The sequence below is a fragment of the Oncorhynchus keta genome, chromosome 4 (genome assembly GCF_023373465.1).
Source record: "Oncorhynchus keta strain PuntledgeMale-10-30-2019 chromosome 4, Oket_V2, whole genome shotgun sequence".
Lineage (NCBI taxonomy): Eukaryota > Metazoa > Chordata > Actinopteri > Salmoniformes > Salmonidae > Oncorhynchus > Oncorhynchus keta.
Window position 1 is genome coordinate 2,279,723 of NC_068424.1, and position 23,604 is coordinate 2,303,326.

Genomic DNA, 23,604 nt, shown 5'->3' on the forward strand with positions numbered 1-23,604 from the left:
TTTCAACAACATAACATCACACGAGGGAGTTCTGTATGGGGTTTTCCTTGGACGTTATAAGGTGCATATAGACATCTCAGAGTTATAGTCATTAAACATGTTTTAAAGATTCACCCCTTCTATAGCCACAGTCACTCTTTATGAAGATTATCTTCCACCCAAACCCTTTGTGATTTGGTAATTTCGTTTATCAAACCTAACAAAATTATCCCACTATGCCCTCCGATGAACCATCAATCAGGCAAAGCGTCAATACAGGACTAAGATCGAATCGTACTACATCGCCTCTGACACTCGTCGAATGTGGCAGGGCTTGCAAACCATTACAGACTACAAAGGGAAGCACAGCCGCGAGCTGCCCAGTGACACGAGCCTACCAGACGAGCTAAACTACTTCTATGCTCGCTTCGAGGCAAATAACACGAAACAAGCATCAGAGCACCAGCTGTTCCGGAAGACTGTGTGATCACGCTCTCCGTAGCCGATGTGAGTAAGACCTTTAATCAGGTCAACATTCACAAGGCCGCAGGGCCAGACGGATTACCAGGATGTGTACTGCGAGCATTGTCTGACCAACTGGCAGGTGTCTTCACTGATATTTTCAACCTCTCCCTTTCCGAGTCTGTAGTTCCAACATGTTTTAAGCAGACCACCATAGTGCCTGTGCCCAAGAACACTAAGGTAACATGCCTAAATGACTACCGACCCGTAGCACTCACGTCTGTAGCCATGAAGTGCTTCGAAAGGCTGGTCATGGCTCACATCAACACCATTCTCCCAGAAACCCTAGACCCACTCCAATTTGCATACCGCCCCAAAATATCCTTAGATGATGCAATCACTTTTGTACTCCACACTGCCCTTTCTTACATGGACTAAAGGAACCCCCATATGAGAATACTTTTCATTAACTACAGCTCAGCGTTCTTCACCATAGTGCCCTCAAAGCTCATCAATAAGCTAAGGACCCTAGAACTAAACACCTCTCTCTGCAACTGGATCCCAGACTTCCTGACGGGCCGCCCCCAGGTGGTGAGGGTACGTAACAACACATCTGCCATGCTGATCCTCAACACAGGGGCCCCTCAGGCGTGCGTGCTCAGTCCCCTCCTGTACTCCCTGTTCACTCATGACTTGCATAGCCAGGCACGACTCCCACACCTTCATCAAGTTTGCCGAAGAGACAACAGTGGTAGGCCTGATCACCGACAACGATGAGACAGCCTATAGGGAGGAGGCCAGAGACCTAGTAGTGTGGTGCCAGGACGACAACCTCTCCCTCAATTTGATCAAGACTAAGGAGATGATTGTGGACCACAGGAAAAGGAGGACCGAACACGCCCCCATTCTCATCGATGGGGCTGCAATGGAGCAGGTTGAGAGCTCCAAGTTCCTTGGTGTTCACATCACCAACAAACTATCATGGTCCAAGCACACTAAGATAGTCATGAAGAGGGCATGAAAAAAAAACATTCCCCCTCAGGAGACTGAAAAGATTTGGCATGGGTCCTCAGATCATCAAAAAGTTTTACAGCTGCACCATCGAGAGCATCCTGACTGGTTGTATCACTTGCTGGTATGGCAACTACTCGGCCTCCGACCGCAAGGCACCACAGAGGGTAGTGCGAACGGCCCCCAAGCCATAAGACTCCTGAACATCTAACCAATTGGCTACCCAGACTATTTGCATTGCCGCACCCCCCTCTTTTACAATTCTGCTACTCTCTGTTGTCATCTATGCATAGTCACTTCATCTATCCATGTACATATTACCTCAACTAACCGGTGCCCCCCCACATATTGACTCTGTACCGGTACCCCCCTATAGTCTCGCTATTGTTATTTTACTGCTGCTCTTTAATTACTTGTTATTTTTATTTCTTATTCTTATCCGTATTTTTTAAAACTGCATTGTTGGTTAGTGGCTCGTAAGTAAACATTTTACTGTGAGCTCTACACCTGTTCTATTCAGTGCATGTGAATAATATTGGATTTGAAGTCTTTTCATTTACTGCTAAATCAGGGTCACACAGAGTGTTCCTTTGAAACAGAAGTATACCCCGATGTCGTATACCAATCTTTATAGTCTCGTATCCATAACAAGGCTAAGGCATCCCCGATGTCATATACCAATCTTTATAGTCTCGTATCCATAACAAGGCTTAGGCATCCCCGATGTCATATACCAATCTTTATAGTCTCGTATCCATAACAAGGCTTAGGCATCCCCGATGTCGTATACCAATCTTTATAGTCTCGTATCCATAACAAGGCATCCCTGATGTCGTATACCAATCTTTATAGTCTCGTATCCATAACAAGGATTAGGCATCCCCGATGTCGTATACCAGTCTTTATAGTCTCGTATCCATAACAAGGCATCCCCGATGTCGTATACCAATCTTTATAGTCTCGTATCCATAACAAGGCTAAGGCATCCCCGATGTCATATACCAATCTTTATAGTCTCGTATCCATAACAAGGCATCCCTGATGTCGTATACCAATCTTTATAGTCTCGTATCCAAAACAAGGCTTAGGCATCCCCGATGTCATATACCAATCTTTATAGTCTCGTATCCAAAACAAGGCATCCCCGATGTCGTATACCAATCTTTATAGTCTCGTATCCAAAACAAGGCTGAGGCATCCCCGATGTCGTATACCAATCTTTATAGTCTCGTATCCATAACAAGGCTTAGGCATCCCCGATGTAATATACCAATCTTTATAGTCTCGTATCCATAACAAGGCTGAGGCATCCCCGATGTCGTATACCAATCTTTATAGTCTCGTATCCATAACAAGGCTTAGGCATCCCCGATGTCGTATACCAATCTTTATAGTCTCGTATCCATAACAAGGCATCCCTGATGTCGTATACCAATCTTTATAGTCTCGTATCCATAACAAGGCTTAGGCATCCCCGATGTCATATACCAATCTTTATAGTCTCGTATCCATAACAAGGCTTAGGCATCCCCGATGTCGTATACCAATCTTTATAGTCTCGTATCCAAAACAAGGCTTAGGCATCCCCGATGTCATATACCAATCTTTATAGTCTCTTTAGGCATCCCCGAGTCGTATACCAATCTTTATAGTCTCGTATCCATAACAAGGCTTTTAGGCATCCCAAGGCATCCCTGATGATTCTTTATAGTCATATAACAAGGCTTAGGCATCCCCGATGTCAATCTTTATAGTCTCGTATCCATAACAAGGCTTAGGCATCCCCGATGTCATATACCAATCTTTATAGTCTCGTATCCATAACAAGGCTTAGGCATCCCCGATGTCATATACCAATCTTTATAGTCTCGTATCCATAACAAGGCTTAGGCATCCCCGATGTCATATACCAATCTTTATAGTCTCGTATCCATAACAAGGCTTAGGCATCCCCGGATGTCATATACATCCCCCCGATGTCATATACCAATCTTTATAGTCTCGTATCCATAACAAGGCATCCCCGATGTCGTATACCAATCTTTATAGTCTCGTATCCATAACAAGGCTTAGGCATCCCCGATGTCGTATACCAATCTTTATAGTCTCGTATCCATAACAAGGCATCCCCGATGTCGTATACCAATCTTTATAGTCTCGTATCCAAAACAAGGCTTAGGCATCCCCGATGTCGTATACCAATCTTTATAGTCTCGTATCCAAAACAAGGCTTAGGCATCCCCTGTTGTCCCAAAACCTCCCAAATGTCACCTTTTTTAAAAAGCTTTAATTTCATTCATATAACTTATATAACTCATTATTTTGTGTAGACATTCATTTGGTCAGCCATACAGCAGTTTTCATGAGTGTTTGAGATTTGGTCCCTGAATAGTAAAAAAAACGATCTTTAAATAAAAGTATGTTTATAGCATTATTATAAGAATGTCTAACAGGTGGCCCTGTCTCATCATTTCGCACGCTGACAGCCTCCCAGAGTCAGGGCCATAAAAGACCCAAGGTCACTCAACTCCCCCTCCCCCTCTGCAACAGCCATCAGCCCAGAAGCATTGCTTTTGCAATGTTAACATATGTTTCCTATGACAATAAAGTCCTTGAATTGAAACAAACAAGGATCTCGCTCCACTGAACTGACCAATCAGCAGTGAGGAGGCTTGTCCCTCTGATGCCGTGAACACCTCAACCAATCCATCAACCAATCCATTCTACCAGAGGGATGGTAATAGGACCAGTGGTGTTCTATCAGAGAGATGGTAATAGGACCAGTGGTGTTCTATCAGAGAGATGGTAATAGGACCAGTGGTGTTCTATCAGAGAGATGGTAATAGGACCAGTGGTGTTCTATCAGAGATGGGTAATAGGACCAGTGGTGTTCTATCAGAGAGATGGTAATAGGACCAGTGGTGTTCTATCAGAGAGATGGTAATAGGACCAGTGGTGTTCTATCAGAGATGGTAATAGGACCAGTGGTGTTCTATCAGAGAGATGGACCAGTGGTGTTCTATCAGAGAATAGGACCAGTGGTGTTCTATCAGAGAGATGGTAATAGGACCAGTGGTGTTCAGTGGTGTTCTATCAGAGAGATGGTAATAGGACCAGTGGTGTTCTATCAGAGAGATGGTAATAGGACCAGTGGTGTTCTATCAGAGAGATGGTAATAGGACCAGTGGTGTTCTATCAGAGAGATGGTAATAGGACCAGTGGTGTTCTATCAGAGAGATGGTAATAGGACCAGTGGTGTTCTATCAGAGAGATGGTAATAGGACCAGTGGTGTTCTATCAGAGAGATGGTAATAGGACCAGTGGTGTTCTATCAGAGATGGTAATAGGACCAGTGGTGTTCTATCAGAGAGATGGTAATAGGACCAGTGGTGTTCTATCAGAGAGATGGTAATAGGACCAGTGGTGTTCTATCAGAGAGATGGTAATAGGACCAGTGGTGTTCTATCAGAGAGATGGTAATAGGACCAGTGGTGTTCTATCAGAGAGATGGTAATAGGACCAGTGGTGTTCTATCAGAGAGATGGTAATAGGACCAGTGGTGTTCTATCAGAGAGATGGTAATAGGACCAGTGGTGTTCTATCAGAGAGATGGTAATAGGACCAGATGGTAATAGGACCAGTGGTGTTCTATCAGAGAGATGGTAATAGGACCAGTGGTGTTCTATCAGAGAGATGGTAATAGGACCAGTGGTGTTCTATCAGAGATGGATGGTAATAGGACCAGTGGTGTTCTATCAGAGGGATGGTAATAGGACCAGTGGTGTTCTATCAGAGATGGTAATAGGACCAGTGGTGTTCTATCAGAGAGATGGTAATAGGACCAGTGGTGTTCTATCAGAGATGGTAATAGGACCAGTGGTGTTCTATCAGAGATGGTGTAATAGGACCAGTGGTGTTCTATCAGAGAGATGGTAATAGGACCAGTGGTGTTCTATCAGAGAGATGGTAATAGGACCAGTGGTGTTCTATCAGAGAGATGGTAATAGGACCAGTGGTGTTCTATCAGAGAGATGGTAATAGGACCAGTGGTGTTCTATCAGAGAGATGGTAATAGGACCAGTGGTGTTCTATCAGAGAGATGGTAATAGGACCAGTGGTGTTCTATCAGAGAGATGGTAATAGGACCAGTGGTGTTCTATCAGAGAGATGGTAATAGGACCAGTGGTGTTCTATCAGAGAGATGGTAATAGGACCAGTGGTGTTCTATCAGAGATGATGGTAAGAGAGATAATAGGACCAGTGGTGTTCTATCAGAGAGATGGTAATAGGACCAGTGGTGTTCTATCAGAGATGGTAATAGGACCAGTGGTGTTCTATCAGAGAGATGGTAATAGGACCAGTGGTGTTCTATCAGAGAGATGGTAATAGGACCAGTGGTGTTCTATCAGAGATGGTAATAGGACCAGTGGTGTTCTATCAGAGAGATGGTAATAGGACCAGTGGTGTTCTATCAGAGAGATGGTAATAGGACCAGTGGTGTTCTATCAGAGAGATGGTAATAGGACCAGTGGTGTTCTATCAGAGAGATGGTAATAGGACCAGTGGTGTTCTATCAGTGGTGTTCTATCAGAGATGGTAATAGGACCAGTGGTGTTCTATCAGAGAGATGGTAATAGGACCAGTGGTGTTCTATCAGAGGGATGGTAATAGGACCAGTGGTGTTCTATCAGAGAGATGGTAATAGGACCAGTGGTGTTCTATCAGAGAGATGGTAATAGGACCAGTGGTGTTCTATCAGAGAGATGGTGGTGTTCTAATAGGACCAGTGGTGTTCTATCAGAGAGATGGTAATAGGACCAGTGGTGTTCTATCAGAGAGATGGTAATAGGACCAGTGGTGTTCTATCAGAGAGATGGTAATAGGACCAGTGGTGTTCTATCAGAGAGATGGTAATAGGACCAGTGGTGTTCTATCAGAGAGATGGTAATAGGACCAGTGGTGTTCTATCAGAGAGATGGTAATAGGACCAGTGGTGTTCTATCAGAGATGGTAATAGGACCAGTGGTGTTCTATCAGAGATGGTAATAGGACCAGTGGTGTTCTATCAGAGAGATGGTAATAGGACCAGTGGTGTTCTATCAGAGAGATGGTAATAGGACCAGTGGTGTTCTATCAGAGAGATGGTAATAGGACCAGTGGTGTTCTATCAGAGAGATGGTAATAGGACCAGTGGTGTTCTATCAGAGAGATGGTAATAGGACCAGTGGTGTTCTATCAGAGATGGTAATAGGACCAGTGGTGTTCTATCAGAGAGATGGTAATAGGACCAGTGGTGTTCTATCAGATGGTAATAGGACCAGTGGTGTTCTATCAGAGAGATGGTAATAGGACCAGTGGTGTTCTATCAGAGAGATGGTAATAGGACCAGTGGTGTTCTATCAGAGAGATGGTAATAGGACCAGTGGTGTTCTATCAGAGAGATGGTAATAGGACCAGTGGTGTTCTATCAGAGAGATGGTAATAGGACCAGTGGTGTTCTATCAGAGAGATGGTAATAGGACCAGTGGTGTTCTATCAGAGAGATGGTAATAGGACCAGTGGTGTTCTATCAGAGAGATGGTAATAGGACCAGTGGTGTTCTATCAGAGAGATGGTAATAGGACCAGTGGTGTTCTATCAGAGAGATGGTAATAGGACCAGTGGTGTTCTATCAGAGAGATGGTAATAGGACCAGTGGTGTTCTATCAGAGAGATGGTAATAGGACCAGTGGTGTTCTATCAGAGAGATGGTAATAGGACCAGTGGTGTTCTATCAGAGAGATGGTAATAGGACCAGTGGTGTTCTATCAGAGAGATGGTAATAGGACCAGTGGTGTTCTATCAGAGAGATGGTAATAGGACCAGTGGTGTTCTATGTTCTATCCAGTGGTGTTCTAGAGATGGTAATAGGACCAGTGGTGTTCTATCAGAGATGGTAATAGGACCAGTGGTGTTCTATCAGAGAGATGGTAATAGGACCAGTGGTGTTCTATCAGAGATGGTCAATAGGACCAGTGGTGTTCTATCAGAGATGGTAATAGGACCAGTGGTGTTCTATCAGAGAGATGGTAATAGGACCAGTGGTGTTCTATCAGAGAGATGGTAATAGGACCAGTGGTGTTCTATCAGAGAGATGGTAATAGGACCAGTGGTGTTCTATCAGAGGATGGTAATAGGACCAGTGGTGTTCTATCAGAGATGGTAATAGGACCAGTGGTGTTCTATCAGAGAGATGGTAATAGGACCAGTGGTGTTCTGTCAGAGGGATGGTAATAGGACCAGTGGTGTTCTATCAGAGAGATGGACCAGTGGTGTTCTAAGAGAGATAGGACCAGTGGTGTTCTATCAGAGAGATGGTAATAGGACCAGTGGTGTTCTATCAGAGGGATGGTAATAGGACCAGTGGTGTTCTATCAGAGAGATGGTAATAGGACCAGTGGTGTTCTATCAGAGAGATGGTAATAGGACCAGTGGTGTTCTATCAGAGAGATGGTAATAGGACCAGTGGTGTTCTATCAGATCAGAGATGGTAATAGGACCAGTGGTGTTCTATCAGAGAGATGGTAATAGGACCAGTGGTGTTCTATCAGAGATAGTAATAGGACCAGTGGTGTTCTATCAGAGAGATGGTAATAGGACCAGTGGTGTTCTATCAGAGAGATGGTAATAGGACCAGTGGTGTTCTATCAGAGAGATGGTAATAGGACCAGTGGTGTCTCTCGAGAGAGATATCAGATCAGAGATGGTAATAGGACCAGTGGTGTTCTATCAGAGAGATGGTGGTGTTCTATCAGAGAGATAATAGGACCAGTGGTGTTCTATCAGAGGGATGGTAATAGGACCAGTGGTGTTCTATCAGAGAGATGGTAATAGGACCAGTGGTGTTCTATCAGAGAGATGGTAATAGGACCAGTGGTGTTCTATCAGAGATGGTAATAGGACCAGTGGTGTTCTATCAGAGAGATGGTAATAGGACCAGTGGTGTTCTATCAGAGAGATGGTAATAGGACCAGTGGTGTTCTATCAGAGAGATGGTAATAGGACCAGTGGTGTTCTATCAGAGATGGTAATAGGACCAGTGGTGTTCTATCAGAGAGATGGTAATAGGACCAGTGGTGTTCTATCAGAGATGGTAATAGGACCAGTGGTGTTCTATCAGAGATGGTAATAGGACCAGTGGTGTTCTATCAGAGAGATGGTAATAGGACCAGTGGTGTTCTATCAGAGAGATGGTAATAGGACCAGTGGTGTTCTATCAGAGAGATGGTAATAGGACCAGTGGTGTTCTATCAGGAGAGATGGTAATAGGACCAGTGGTGTTCTATCAGAGAGATGGTAATAGGACCAGTGGTGTTCTATCAGAGAGATGGTAATAGGACCAGTGGTGTTCTATCAGAGGGATGGTAATAGGACCAGTGGTGTTCTATCAGAGAGATGGTAATAGGACCAGTGGTGTTCTATCAGAGAGATGGTAATAGGACCAGTGGTGTTCTATCAGAGAGATGGTAATAGGACCAGTGGTGTTCTATCAGAGAGATGGTAATAGGACCAGTGGTGTTCTATCAGAGGGATGGTAATAGGACCAGTGGTGTTCTATCAGAGAGATGGTAATAGGACCAGTGGTGTTCTATCAGAGAGATGGTAATAGGACCAGTGGTGTTCTATCAGAGAGATGGTAATAGGACCAGTGGTGTTCTATCAGAGAGATGGTAATAGGACCAGTGGTGTTCTATCAGAGAGATGGTAATAGGACCTATAATGTATTACAGCCTTTAACACCTGCGGAAGTCCTGCCAGGCTCAGATAGGAAGGAATGGGACAACGCACTAGGGATATTGTCCTTCTTCTACTGTACATCTGGTGTGTTAATATCACAAATAAAAATAAATAACAAAAATAATAGGTATTAGGTGAATAATAGATGGTGTTCTATCGTAAAGGAAACAAAACAACAGTAGTGAGGATATAGGACAGTGGTGTTCTATCAGAATGCTAATACACAGTGGTGAAGCTATAACAGTAGTGAGGCTATAACAGTGGTGAGGCTATAACAGTAGTGATGCTATAACAGTAGTGATGCTATAACAGTATCGAGGCTATACACAGTAGTGAAGCTATAACAGTAGTGAGGCTATAACAGTAGTGAGGCTATAACAGTATCAGAAGCTAATACACAGTAGTGAAGCTATAACAGTAGTGAGGCTATAACAGTAGTGAGGATATAACAGTAGTGTTCTATCAGAATGGTATACACAGTAGTGAAGCTATAACAGTAGTGAGGCTATAATACGGACAGTATCGAAGCTATACACAGTAGTGAAGATATAACCAGTAGTGAGGCTATAACAGTAATGAGGCTATAACAGTAGTGAGGCTATAACAGCAGTGAAGCTATACACAGTAGTGAAGCTATAACAGTAGGACGAGGCTATAACAGATGGTAATAGGACCAGTGGTGTTCTATAACAGTAATAGGACCAGTGCTATAACAGTAGTGACCAGGCTATAACAGTAGTGAGGCTATAACAGTAGCGTATGCTATTGTTCTACAGTAATAGGACCATGCTATAACAGTAATAGGACCATGCTATAACAGATGGTAATAGGACTGTGACAGTAGTGAGGCTATAACAGTAGGACCAGTGCTATAACAGTAATAGGACCAGGCTATAACAGTAGTGAGGCTATAACCAGTAGGACCAGTGCTATTCTACAGTAGCGATGCTATAACCAGTAGTGTTCTAGGCTGTAACTGTAGTGATGGACCAGTGGTGGGGGTAAAAACTGTTGTTCTATCAGAAGATCTTTTTGTTCTAGACTTGGCACTCTGGTACCGCTTGTCATGCGGTAGTAGGACCAGTGGTGTTCTACAATCTATGACTGTTCTACAATTTTAGGACCTTCCTATCAGAGAGATGACACCGCCTGGTGTAGAAGTCCTGGATGGACCAGGCAGTGATGGTAATAGGACCAGTGCGTTCCAGAGATGGTAATAGCACCACCCTCTGGTAGGACGCCAGAGAGATGGTAATAGGACGGTCGGAGGCCGAACCAGTGGTGCCAGTACCAGACCAGTGATGCAAGAGAGATGGTTAGGATGTTTCTATCGATGTTGCAGCTGTAGAACTTTTTATCAGAGGATCTCAGGACCCATGTCAAATCTTTTTTGTTTCCTGAGAGGGTAATAGGACCAGTTGTTCTATCAGTGCCCTCTTCACAGACTGTCTTGGTGTGTTTGGACAATTCTAGTTTGTTGGTGATGGGACACTATCAGAGAGATGAATAGGACCAGTGAAGCTCTCAACCTGCTATCAGAGATGGTAAAGCCCCGTCTATCAGGTGGTAATAGGACCAGTGGTGTTCTATCAGTGCTCGTGTTCTTCCTTTTCCTGTAGTCCACAACTTAGTCTTGGTTACGTTGAGGGATAGGTTGTTATTCTGGCACCACCCGGCCGGGTCTCTGACCTCCTCCCTATAGGCTGTCTCTAGTTGTTGTTGGTGATTAGGCCTACCACTGTTGTGTTGTCTGCAAACTTAATGATGGTGTTGGAGTTGTGCTTGGCCACGCAGTCATGGATGAACAGGGTGTACAGGAGGGGACTGAGCACGCACCCCTGAGGGGCTCCAGTGTTGAGGATCAGCATGGTGGATGTGTTGCTACCTACCCTCATCACCAGTGGTGTTCTATCAAGTGCGGCCCGTGGTGTTCTATCAGGAAGTTCCAGGATCAGTTGCAGTCTATCTGAAGTGTTTAGGACCAGTGGTGTTCTATCAGGATGGTAATAGCTTGTTGATGAGCTTTTCTATCAGAGGGGACTATGGTGTTGAAGATGGTAATGGAGCTGTAGTGAATGAATAGCATTCTCACATATGTGTTCCTTTTATCCAGGTGGGAAAGGGCAGTGTGGAGTGCAATAGACCAGTGCATCATCTGTGGATCTGTTTCTATCAGGCGGTATAGGACAAAGAGAGATTAATAGGACCAGTGGTGTTCTAGGGTTTCTGGGATAATGGTGTTGATGTGGAGCCATTAACAGCCTTTCAAAGTACTTGATGGATACAGGACCAGTGAGTGATACAGGTCTGTGTCTATCAGAGGTTAGGACCAGTGGTGTTCCAAGACAGATAGGACAGGCTGCCTATCAGTGTTCTTGGGCACAGGGACTATGGTGGTCTTCTTGACACATGTTGTTATTACACACTTAATCAGGGATATGTTGAAAATGTCAGTGAAGACACCTGCCAGTTGGTCAGCACATGCCCGGAGCACACGTCCTGGTAGTCCGTTTGGCCCCGTAGCCTTGTGAATGTTGATCTGTTTAAAGGTGTTACTACGGAGAGAGTGTTCACAATGGAACAGCTGATGCTCTTATCCTCTTAAGTCGACCCGACACGCATGCGTCCCATCTAGCCATCTGGAAATGCAAATGAGCTACGCTAAATGGTAATAGCACTTGTTAAAACTCAAACGTTCATTAAAACACACATTCAGGGTACTGAATTAAAGCTACACTCGTTGTGAATCCAGCCAACAAGTCAGATTTTATAAAAGTGCTTTTGATGCTATAACAGTAGTGAGGCTATAACAGTAGCATGAGTGACGCTATTATCTGATAGCATGCAGTAGTGACCCACAGTAAATACCTGAAGGGGACGTAAACAAAATAATTAGCATAGCCGGCGCTACACAAAAAAAAGAAAAGTCGTCGATAAACTTTCACAAAACACTTCGAAATACTTTTGTAATCCAACTTTAGGTATTAGTAAACGTTAATAATCTATCAAATTGATCACGGGGCGATGTGTATTCAATAGCTCCACGTCTTGAACTCATGGTCGAAAATTTCTCATCCAAAACATCCTGTAGGATTTCTTATAAGCTTCCGGGTTAGAGTCCCGCACCTTTAGCTCAGTGTGAATGTTGCCTGTAATCCATGGCTTCTGGTTGGGGTATGTACGTACAGTCACTGTGGGGACGACATCCTTGATGTACCTATTAATAACGCCTGTGGCTGATGTGGTGTTCTCCTCGATGCCATAAATCCCTGAACATGTTCCAGTCTGTGATAGCAAAGCAATCCTGTAGTTTAGCATCTGCTTCATCTGACCACTTTTTTATAGACTGATTCACTGCTGCTTCCTGCTTTAATTTTTGCTTGTAAACAGGAATCAGGAGGATAGGATAGGAGGGTGAGGGAGAGCTTTGTACTCGTCTCTGTGTGTGGAGTACAAGTGATCTATACTTTTTTCCCTCCGTTTGCGCATTTAACATGTTGATAGAAATGAGGAAAGAAATGAAATGAACTGATTTAAGTTTCCCTGCATTAAAGTCTCTGGCCACAAGGAGCGCCACTTCTGGGTAAGCGGTTTCCTGTTTGCTTATATGATATCACACTCATGGTTGACTGGTTATGAGGATTGATGCATGTGGTGTGTTAATATGATTTGTGTTGGTGTTAGTTTGCTGTTTATATGTAGCCTGTGTGCGTGTGCGCGTGTGTGTGTGTGTGTGTGTGTGTGTGTGTGTGTGTGTGTGTGTGTGTGTGTGTGTGTGTGTGCGTGTGCGTGTGCGTGTGCGTGTGTGTGTGTGCATTCTCAGACTAAATGATTTCCTAAATTCCTTTGAATGTGATGTTTGCTTGAAAGAATGTTGGATTTTTACATCTAGATTTCTAGTTGCTAGGAGTGGCCGACAGTTGAATAGATAAGATGAGTTTAGGAGGAGCTGGGGCCTTTTTCCCAAACTCGGTCCTGCAGACTCCAAGGGCTGAACGTTTTGATTTTTGCCCTACACTACACTACACAGCTGATTCAGATAATCTAAGTTTGATGATTAGTTTATTATTTGAATCAGCTGTGTACGGCCCCTTGGGGTCCCCGGGACCGAGTTTGGGAAACGCTGTCAAATAGGGTATAAAACAAGTCAGAAAATGTCTGAACATTCTCTCTCTCTCTCTCTCTCTCTCTCTCTCTCTCTCTCTCTCTCTCTCTCTCTCTCTCCTCCTTTTCTCCCCCATCTCTCTCTCCCCCTCTTTGTCGCTCTCTCGCCTCTATATCTCTGGCTCTCTGTCTCCCCCTCCCTCTCTTTCTCCGCCCTCTCTGTCTCCTCCCTCAATCTCTCTCTCTCTCCTCCCCCCTCTCCAGTTATGATCTTCTCTTTGCCGGGGGACCTGAAGAAATCCTCAGGAAGTTCCAGGAAGCCAATCACAAGGTTCTGTTTGCCGCCGATGGTCTGATCTGGCCTGATAAACGCCTACAGGAGAAATACCCCTCTGTCCGCAGCGGCAAGCGCTTTCTCAACTCAGGAGGTGGGTTCAGAACGTTGTCACACTGCTGGGGCATCATGGGAGATGATGTTTACTGATTGGATATCACCTAGACCTATCTATGGTCTTAGCAGGTTTATGTTGGACTTATGATGCAGGGGTCAAGGGTTAGCTTTGGTTCTAGCTAGGGTCAAGTTCTGGTCTGGTGTGGTTATCTGTCTCTCCCTGGGGGAAATTGCCATTAGAGTAGCATTTCATTTAACCCCAGAGAACCCAGAGAACTCAATGTTAATTATTTTACACCAGAGAACATTCCTCTACATCAGAGAGCATTCCTTTACACCAGAGAACATTCCTTTACACCAGAGAACATTCCTCTACACCAGAGAACATTCCTTTACACCGGAGAACATTCCTTTACACCGGAGAACATTCCTTTACACTGGAGAACATTCCTTTACACCAGAGAACATTCCTCTACACCAGAGAACATTCCTTTACACCAGAGAACATTCCTTTACACCAGAGAACATTCCTCTACACTGGAGAAAATTCCTTTACACTGGAGAACATTCCTTTACACTGGAGAACATTCCTTTACACCGGAGAACATTCTTTTACACCGGAGAACATTCCTTTACACCCCAGAGTTTAGAGGAACCCAGATAACTTATTTTGTATTTTATTTTATATTTGTATATACAGTACCAGTCAACAGTTTGGACACACCTACTCATTCCAGGGTTTTTCTTTATTTTAACTACTTTCTACATTGTAGAATAATATTGAAGACATCAACACTATGAAATAACACATATGGAATCATGTAGTAACCAAAAAAGTGTGAAACAAATCAAAATATATTTTAGATTTTTGACCCTTCAAAGTGACCACACTTTGCCTTGATAACAGCTTTGCACACTCTTGGCATTCTCTCCACCAGCTTCACCTGGAATGCTTTCTAACAGTCTTGAAGGAGTTCCCACATATGCTGAGAACTTGTTGGCTGCTTTTCCTTCACTCTGTGGTCCAACTCATCCCAAATCATCTCAATTGGGTTGAGGCCGGGTGATTGTGGAGGCCAGGTCTTCTGATGCAGCACTCCATCACTCTCCTTCTTGGTCAAATAGCTCTTACACAGCCTGGGGGTGTGTTGGGTCATTGCCCTGTTGAAAAACAAATGATAGTCCCACTAAGCCCAAACCAGATGGGATGGTGTATCGCTGCAGAGCGCTGTGGTAGGCATGCTGATTAAGTGTGTCTTGAATTCTAAATAAATCACTGACAGTGTCACCAGCAAAGCACCCCCACACCACCTCCTGTCAACTGTGGGATCTTAAATAGACAGGTGTGTGCCTTTCCAAATAATTTCCAATCAATTAAATTTACCACAGGTGGACTCAAATCAAGTTGTAGAAACATGGATGATTAATGGGAACAGGATTCATCTGAGCTCAATTTTGAGTCTCATAGCAAAGGGTCTGAATACTTATGTAAATAAGGTATTTTTGTTGAGGTTTTTTATACATTCGCAAAATAAAAAAATAAAAAACAGTTGTAGGTTTGTAATGGGCTAATGTTTGGTAAAAACCCAGCAGGGCCCCTAAATAAGATGGAGAACAAGCTATGAAGGAAAAAATCCTGGACTTTTGGGGCGATATCGTCAGAAATAATATCCGATATGTAACTTTAGATTTTCCCCTCATCACTAATGAGATAAATTGCAGATTCTGCAAAAGTTAAATTAATTCATCATCTTTTTTGATGTATCCACACACAAGGCCCAAGGCACAAGGCCCACACACGAGGCCCAAGGCCCACACACAAGGCCCAAGGCACAAGGCCCACACACAAGGCCCAAGGCCCACACACAAGGCCCAAGGCCCACACACAAGGCCCAAGGCCCAGGGCCCAAGGCCCACACACAAGGCCCAAGGCCCAAGGCCCACACACAAGGCCCAAGGCCCACACACAAGGCCCAGGGCCCAAGGCCCAAGGCCCAAGGCCCACACACAAGGCCCAGGCCCAGGGCCCAAGGCCCACACCCAGGCCCGAGGCCCAGGGCCCAAGGCCCACACACAAGGCCCGAGGCCCAGGGCCCAAGGCCCACACACAAGGCCCACCCAGGGCCCAAGGCCCACACACAAGGCCCAAGGCCCAGGGCCCACACACAAGGCCCAAGGCCCACACACAAGGCCCAAGGCCCACACACCCAAGGCCCAAGGCCCAAGGCCCAAGGCCCACACACAAGGCCCAAGGCCCAGGGCCCAAGGCCCACACAAGGCCCAAGGCCCAAGGCCCACACACAAGGCCCAAGGCCCGAGTCCCAGGGCTCAAGGCCCACACACCCAAGGCCCAAGGGCCACACACAAGGCCCAAGGCCCACACACAAGGCCCAAGGCCCGAGGCCCAGGGCCCAAGGCCCACACACAAGGTCCGAGGCCCAGGGCCCAAGGCCCACACACAAGGTCCGAGGCCCAGGGCCCAAGGCCCACACACAAGGCCCAAGGCCCACACACAAGGCCCGAGGCCCAGGGCCCAAGGCCCACACACAAGGCCCGAGTCCCAGGGCTCAAGGCCCACACACAAGGCCCAGGGCCCAAGGCCCACACACAAGGCCCAAGGCCCACACACAGTCTGCTCGCGATGGTAGTTTCTGTAAATATTATGTTGGGGCGGGATCGAACCCTATTAAAAAAAAAACACAGTGATGAATGATGCAGAGTTTCTAAGGTAGAATTTTAAGAATACAAAGCTCTCACTAATCATCACTCTTTTTTTTATTACATTCATACTAATCCCCATTGAACTGCCTTCTGTATGACATCATTCATACTAATCCCCATTGAACTGCCTTCTGTATGACATCATTCATACTAATCCCCATTGAACTGCCTTCTGAATGACATCATTCATACTAATCCCCATTGAACTGCCTTCTGAATGACATCATTCATACTAATCCCCATTGAACTGCCTTCTGTATGACATCATTCATACTAATCCCCCATTGAACTGCCTTCTCTCATTCATACTAATCCCCATTGATGACATCATTCATACTAATCCCCATTGAACTGCCTTCTGTATGACATCATTCATACTAATCCCCATTGAACTGCCTTCTGTATGACATCATTCATACTAATCCCCATTGAACCGCCCCTCTGTATGACATCATTCATACTAATCCCCATTGAACTGCCTTCTGTATGACATCATTCATACTAATCCCCATTGAACCGCCCCTCTGTATGACATCATTCATACTAATCCCCATTGAACTGCCTTCTGAATGACATCATTCATACTAATCCCCATTGAACTGCCTTCTGTATGACATCATTCATACTAATCCCCATTGAACCGCCCCTCTGTATGACATCATTCATACTAATCCCCATTGAACTGCCTTCTGTATGACATCATTCATACTAATCCCCATTGAACCGCCCCTCTGTATGACATCATTCATACTAATCCCCATTGAACTGCCTTCTGTATGACATCATTCATACTATCCCCATTGAACTGCCTTCTGTATGACATCATTCATACTAATCCCCATTGAACTGCCTTCTGTATGACATCATTCATACTATCCCCATTGAACCACCCCTCTGTATGACATCATTCATACTAATCCCCATTGAACTGCCTTCTGTATGACATCATTCATACTAATCCCCATTGAACTGCCTTCTGTATGACATCATTCATACTAATCCCCATTGAACTGCCTTCTGTATGACATCATTCATACTAATCCCCATTGAACTGCCTTCTGTATGACATCATTCATACTATCTCCATTGAACTGCCTTCTGTATGACATCATTCATACTAATCCCCATTGAGGTCATCATGACCAGGGTTGGGTAGGTTACTTTACAGCTGTGGTAAATACGCTAGAGGAAGAGAGAAGATGGACCAGAGGTCATCATGACCAGGGTTGGGTAGGGTACTTTACAGCTGTGGTAAATACGCTAGAGGAAGAGACAAAAGGACCAGAGGTCATCATGACCAGGGTTGGGTAGGGTACTTTACAGCTGTGGTAAATACGCTAGAGGAAGAGACAAAAGGACCAGAGGTCATCATGACCAGGGTTGGGTAGGTTACTTTACAGCTGTGGTAAATACGCTAGAGGAAGAGACAAAAGGACCAGAGGTCATCATATAAAATACCCTTTACAACACCATATACTACACCCTATACTACACCATATACTACACCATATACTACACCATATACTACACCATATACAACACCATATACTACACCCTATACTACACCACATACTACACCATATACTACACCATATACTACACCATATACTACACCCTATAGTACACCCCATACTACACCCTACACTACACCCTGTAGTACACCAAATACTACACCATATACTACACCACATACTACACCATATACTACACCATATACTACACCATATACTACACCATATACTACACCACATACTACACCATATACTACACCATATACTACACCACATACTACACCATATACTACACCACATACTACACCACATACTACACCATATACTACACCATATACTACACCATATACTACACCCTATACTACACCCTATACTACACCACATACTACACCATATACTACACCACATACTACACCATATACTACACCATATACTACACCATATACTACACCCTATACTACACCCTACACTACACCCCATACTACACCATATACTACACCATATACTACACCATATACTACACCATATACTACACCACATACTACACCATATACTACACCATATACTACACCACATACAACACCATATACTACACCACATACAACACCATATACTACACCACATACTACACCATATACTACACCATATACTACACCATATACTACACCATATACTACACCACATACAACACCATATACTACACCACATACTACACCATATACTACACCACATACTACACCACATACTACACCATATACTACACCATATACTACACCCTATACTACACCCTATACTACACCCTATACTACACCACATACTACACCATATACTACACCATATACTACACCATATACTACACCATATACTACACCATATACTACACCATATACTACACCACATACAACACCATATACTACACCACATACTACACCATATACTACACCATATACTACACCACATACTACACCATATACTACACCATATACTACACCACATACAACACCATATACTACACCACATACAACACCATATACTACACCACATACTACACCACATACTACACCATATACTACACCACATACTACACCACATACTACACCATATACTACACCACATACTACACCCTATACTACACCCTATACTACACCATATACTACACCATATACTACACCATATACTACACCATATACTACACCATATACTACACCCTATAGTACACCCTATACTACACCCTACACTACACCCTGTAGTACACCACATACTACACCATATACTACACCATATACTACACCATACACTACACCCTATAGTACACCACATACTACACCCCATAGTACACCACATACTACACCCTATACTACACCCTACACTACACCATACACTACACCCTGTAGTACACCATACACTACACCCTATACCACACAATGACCCAATGTGTTAGCTCAATCTGGTTTTAACTCAATCTGCTTTTAACTCCATCTGGTTTTAACCCCTAGGCATCATCGGTTACGCCCCGTATGTGAACAAGATTGTCGAGCAGTGGAACCTTCACGAGAACGATGACGATCAGCTATTCTACACCAAAATATACCTGGACTCTTTTCAGAGGGTGAGTATAGGTCCTGTGTGGCTAATGGCTAATGTAAGCACTCATGGTACTGTAAATAATCTGCTAAATTAAACCTGCCCTTTATAGTAATATACCTGGACCCTTTACAGTAATATACCTGGACCTTTTACAGTTATATACCTGGACCCTTTACAGTTATATACCAAGACCCTTTACAGTTATATACCTGGAAACTTTACAGTTATATACCTGGACCCTTTACAGTTATATACCCATACCCTTTACAGTTATATACCTGGACCCTTTACAGTTATATACCTGGGCCCTTTACAGTTATATACCTGGACCCTTTACAGTTATATACCTGGACCCTTTACAGTTATATACCCATACCCTTTACAGTTATATACCTGGACCCTTTACAGTTATATACCTGGGCCCTTTACAGTTATATACCTGGGCCCTTTACAGTTATATACCTGGGCCCTTTACAGTTATATACCTGGACCCTTTACAGTTATATACCTGGACCCTTTACAGTTATATACCTGGGCCCTTTACAGTTATATACCTGGACCCTTTACAGTTATATACCTGGACCCTTTACAGTTATATACCTGGACCCTTTACAGTTATATACCTGGGCCCTTTACAGTTATATACCTGGACCCTTTACAGTTATATACCTGAACCCTTTACAGTTATATACCTGGACCCTTTACAGTTATATACCTGGACCCTTTACAGTTATATACCTGGACCCTTTACTGTTATATACCTGGGCCCTTTACAGTTATATACCTGAACCCTTTACAGTTATATACCTGGACCCTTTACTGTTATATACCTGGGCCCTTTACAGTTATATACCTGGGCCCTTTACAGTTATATACCTGGGCCCTTTACAGTTATATACCTGGTCCCTTTACAGTTATATACCTGGTCCCTTTACAGAGGGTAGGTTATATACCTGGTCCCTTTACAGAGGGTAGGTTATATACCTGGTCCCTTTACAGAGGGTAGGTTATATACCTGGTCCCTTTACAGAGGGTAGGTTATATACCTGGTCCCTTTACAGAGGGTAGGTTATATACCTGGACCCTTTACAGTTATATACCTGGACCCTTTACAGTTATATACCTGGGCCCTTTACAGTTATATACCTGGGCCCTTTACAGTTATATACCTGGACCCTTTACTGTTATACCTGGGCCCTTTACAGTTATATACCTGAACCCTTTACAGTTATATACCTGGACCCTTTACAGTTATATACCTGGACCCTTTACAGTTATATACCTGGACCCTTTAATGTTATATACCTGGGCCCTTTACAGTTATATACCTGAACCCTTTACAGTTATATACCTGGACCCTTTACAGAGGGTAGGTTATATACCTGGTCCCTTTACAGTTATATACCTGGGCCCTTTACAGTTATATACCTGAACCCTTTACAGTTATATACCTGGACCCTTTACAGAGGGTAGGTTATATACCTGGTCCCTTTACAGAGGGTAGGTTATATACCTGGTCCCTTTACAGAGGGTAGGTTATATACCTGGTCCCTTTACAGAGGGTAGGTTATATACCTGGTCCCTTTACAGAGGGTAGGTTATATAAAGTACTCTTGTAATTTTTGTGTTGTGCTTTCAGGAGAATTTGAACATTGGTTTGGACCACAAGTCTCAGATTTTCCAGAATTTAAATGGAGCAATTGGTGAGTTACCACAGAGGAACGCCTTATTTCTGTAAACTATATGGTTTCCATTCCACAGAGGAACACCTTAATACTGTAAACTATATGGTTTCCATTCCACAGAGGAACGCCTTATTACTGTAAACTATATGGTTTCCATTCCACAGAGGAACGCCTTATTACTGTACAGTTTCCATGATTAATGGAAACAGGGTGCACCTGAGCTCAATATCGAGATTCTCATAGCAAAGGGTCAGGATAATTATGTAAATAAGGTATTTCTGTTTTATATATATATGTGCAAAAATGTAAAAAAATATACAATAAATAATCTGTTATTGCGTTGTCATTATGGGGTATTGTGTGTAGATTGATGTGGGAAACATGTAATTTAATCACTTTCAGAATAAGGCTGTAACGTATTAATATGTGGGAAAAGACAGAGCCCAGACAGAGCCCAGACAGAGCCCAGACAGAGCCCTGACAGAGCCCAGACAGAGCCCAGACAGAGCCCAGACAGAGCCCAGACAGAGCCCAGACAGAGCCCAGACAGAGCCCAGACAGACCCCAGATAGAGCCCTGACAGAGCCCAGACAGAGCCCAGACAGAGCCCAGACAGAGCCCAGACAGAGCCCAGACAGAGCCCAGACAGAGCCCAGACAGAGCCCAGACAGAGCCCAGACAGAGCCCAGACAGAGCCCAGACAGAGCCCAGACAGAGCCCAGACAGAGCCCAGACAGAGCCCAGACAGAGCCCTGACAGAGCCCAGACAGAGCCCAGACAGAGCCCTGACAGAGCCCAGACAGAGCCCAGACAGAGCCCAGACAGAGCCCTGACAGAGCCCAGACAGAGCCCTGACAGAGCCCTGACAGAGCCCACACAGAGCCCTGACAGAGCCCTGACAGAGCCCAGACAGAGCCCAGACAGAGCCCTGACAGAGCCCTGACAGAGCCCAGACAGAGCCCTGACAGAGCCCAGACAGAGCCCTGACAGAGCCCACACAGAGCCCAGACAGAGCCCAGACAGAGCCCTGACAGAGCCCACACAGAGCCCAGACAGAGCCCAGACCGAGCCCTGACAGAGCCCAGACAGAGCCCAGACAGAGCCCAGACAGAGCCCTGACAGAGCCCAGACAGAGCCCTGACAGAGCCCTGACAGAGCCCACACAGAGCCCTGACAGAGCCCAGACATAGCCCTGACATAGCCCTGACAGAGCCCAGACAGAGCCCTGAAAGAGCCCTGACAGAGCCCAGACAGAGCCCAGACAGAGCCCAGACAGAGCCCACACAGAGCCCACACAGAGCCCTGACATAGCCCTGACAGAGCCCTGACAGAGCCCACACAGAGCCCAGACAGAGCCCAGACAGATCCCAGACAGAGCCCTGACAGAGCCCTGACAGAGCCCAGACAGAGCCCAGACCGAGCCCAGACAGAGCCCAGACAGAGCCCAGACAGAGCCCTGACAGAGCCCTGACAGAGCCCACACAGAGCCCTGACAGAGCCCAGACATAGCCCTGATAGAGCCCACACAGAGCCCAGACAGAGCCCTGACAGAGCCCAGACAGAGCCCAGACAGAGCCCAGACAGAGCCCTGATAGAGTCCACACAGAGCCCTGACAGAGCCCAGACATAGCCCTGACAGAGCCCTGACAGAGCCCACACAGAGCCCTGACAGAGCCCTGACAGAGCCCTGACAGAGCCCTGACAGAGCCCTGACAGAGCCCACACACAGAGCCCACACAAAGAGCCCAGACAGAGCCCTGACAGAGCCCTGACAGAGCCCTGACAGAGCCCTGACAGAGCCCACACAGAGCCCTGACAGAGCCCAGAGATAGCCCTGACAGAGCCCTGACAGAGCCCAGACAGAGCCCAGACAGAGCCCGGACAGAGCCCAGACAGAGCCCTGACAGAGCCCTGACAGAGCCCACACAGAGCCCTGACAGAGCCCAGACATAGCCCTGACAGAGCCCTGACAGAGCCCACACAGAGCCCAGACAGAGCCCAGACAGAGCCCTGACAGAGCACAGACAGAGCCCTGACAGAGCCCTGACAGAGCCCACACAGAGCCCAGACAGAGCCCTGACAGAGCCCACACAGAGCCCTGACAGAGCCCAGACATAGCCCTGACAGAGCCCTGACAGAGCCCAGACAGAGCCCAGACAGAGCCCAGACAGAGCCCTGACAGAGCCCAGACAGAGCCCTGACAGAGCCCTGACAGAGCCCACACAGAGCCCTGACAGAGCCCTGACAGAGCCCACACAGAGCCCTGACAGAGCCCTGACAGAGCCCAGACAGAACCCTGACAGAGCCCAGACAGAGCCCTGACAGAACCCTGACAGAGCCCACACAGAGCCCAGACAGAGCCCTGACAGAGCCCACA

General features: G+C 45.3%; 1 protein-coding gene across 2 annotated transcripts in view; it reads left to right on the plus strand.

The window, feature by feature from the left end:
* The window catches only part of LOC118381823 (procollagen-lysine,2-oxoglutarate 5-dioxygenase 2-like), a 160,216-nt gene that overhangs the window by 54,489 nt on the left and 82,123 nt on the right, over positions 1–23,604 (plus strand). For both annotated transcript variants that reach the window (XM_052498651.1, XM_052498648.1), the window contains exons 4-6: positions 13,597–13,760; positions 19,452–19,564; positions 21,182–21,245. In XM_052498651.1, the coding sequence (XP_052354611.1) occupies positions 13,597–13,760; positions 19,452–19,564; positions 21,182–21,245 (341 nt within the window). The remainder of the gene's footprint in view (positions 1–13,596; positions 13,761–19,451; positions 19,565–21,181; positions 21,246–23,604) is intronic.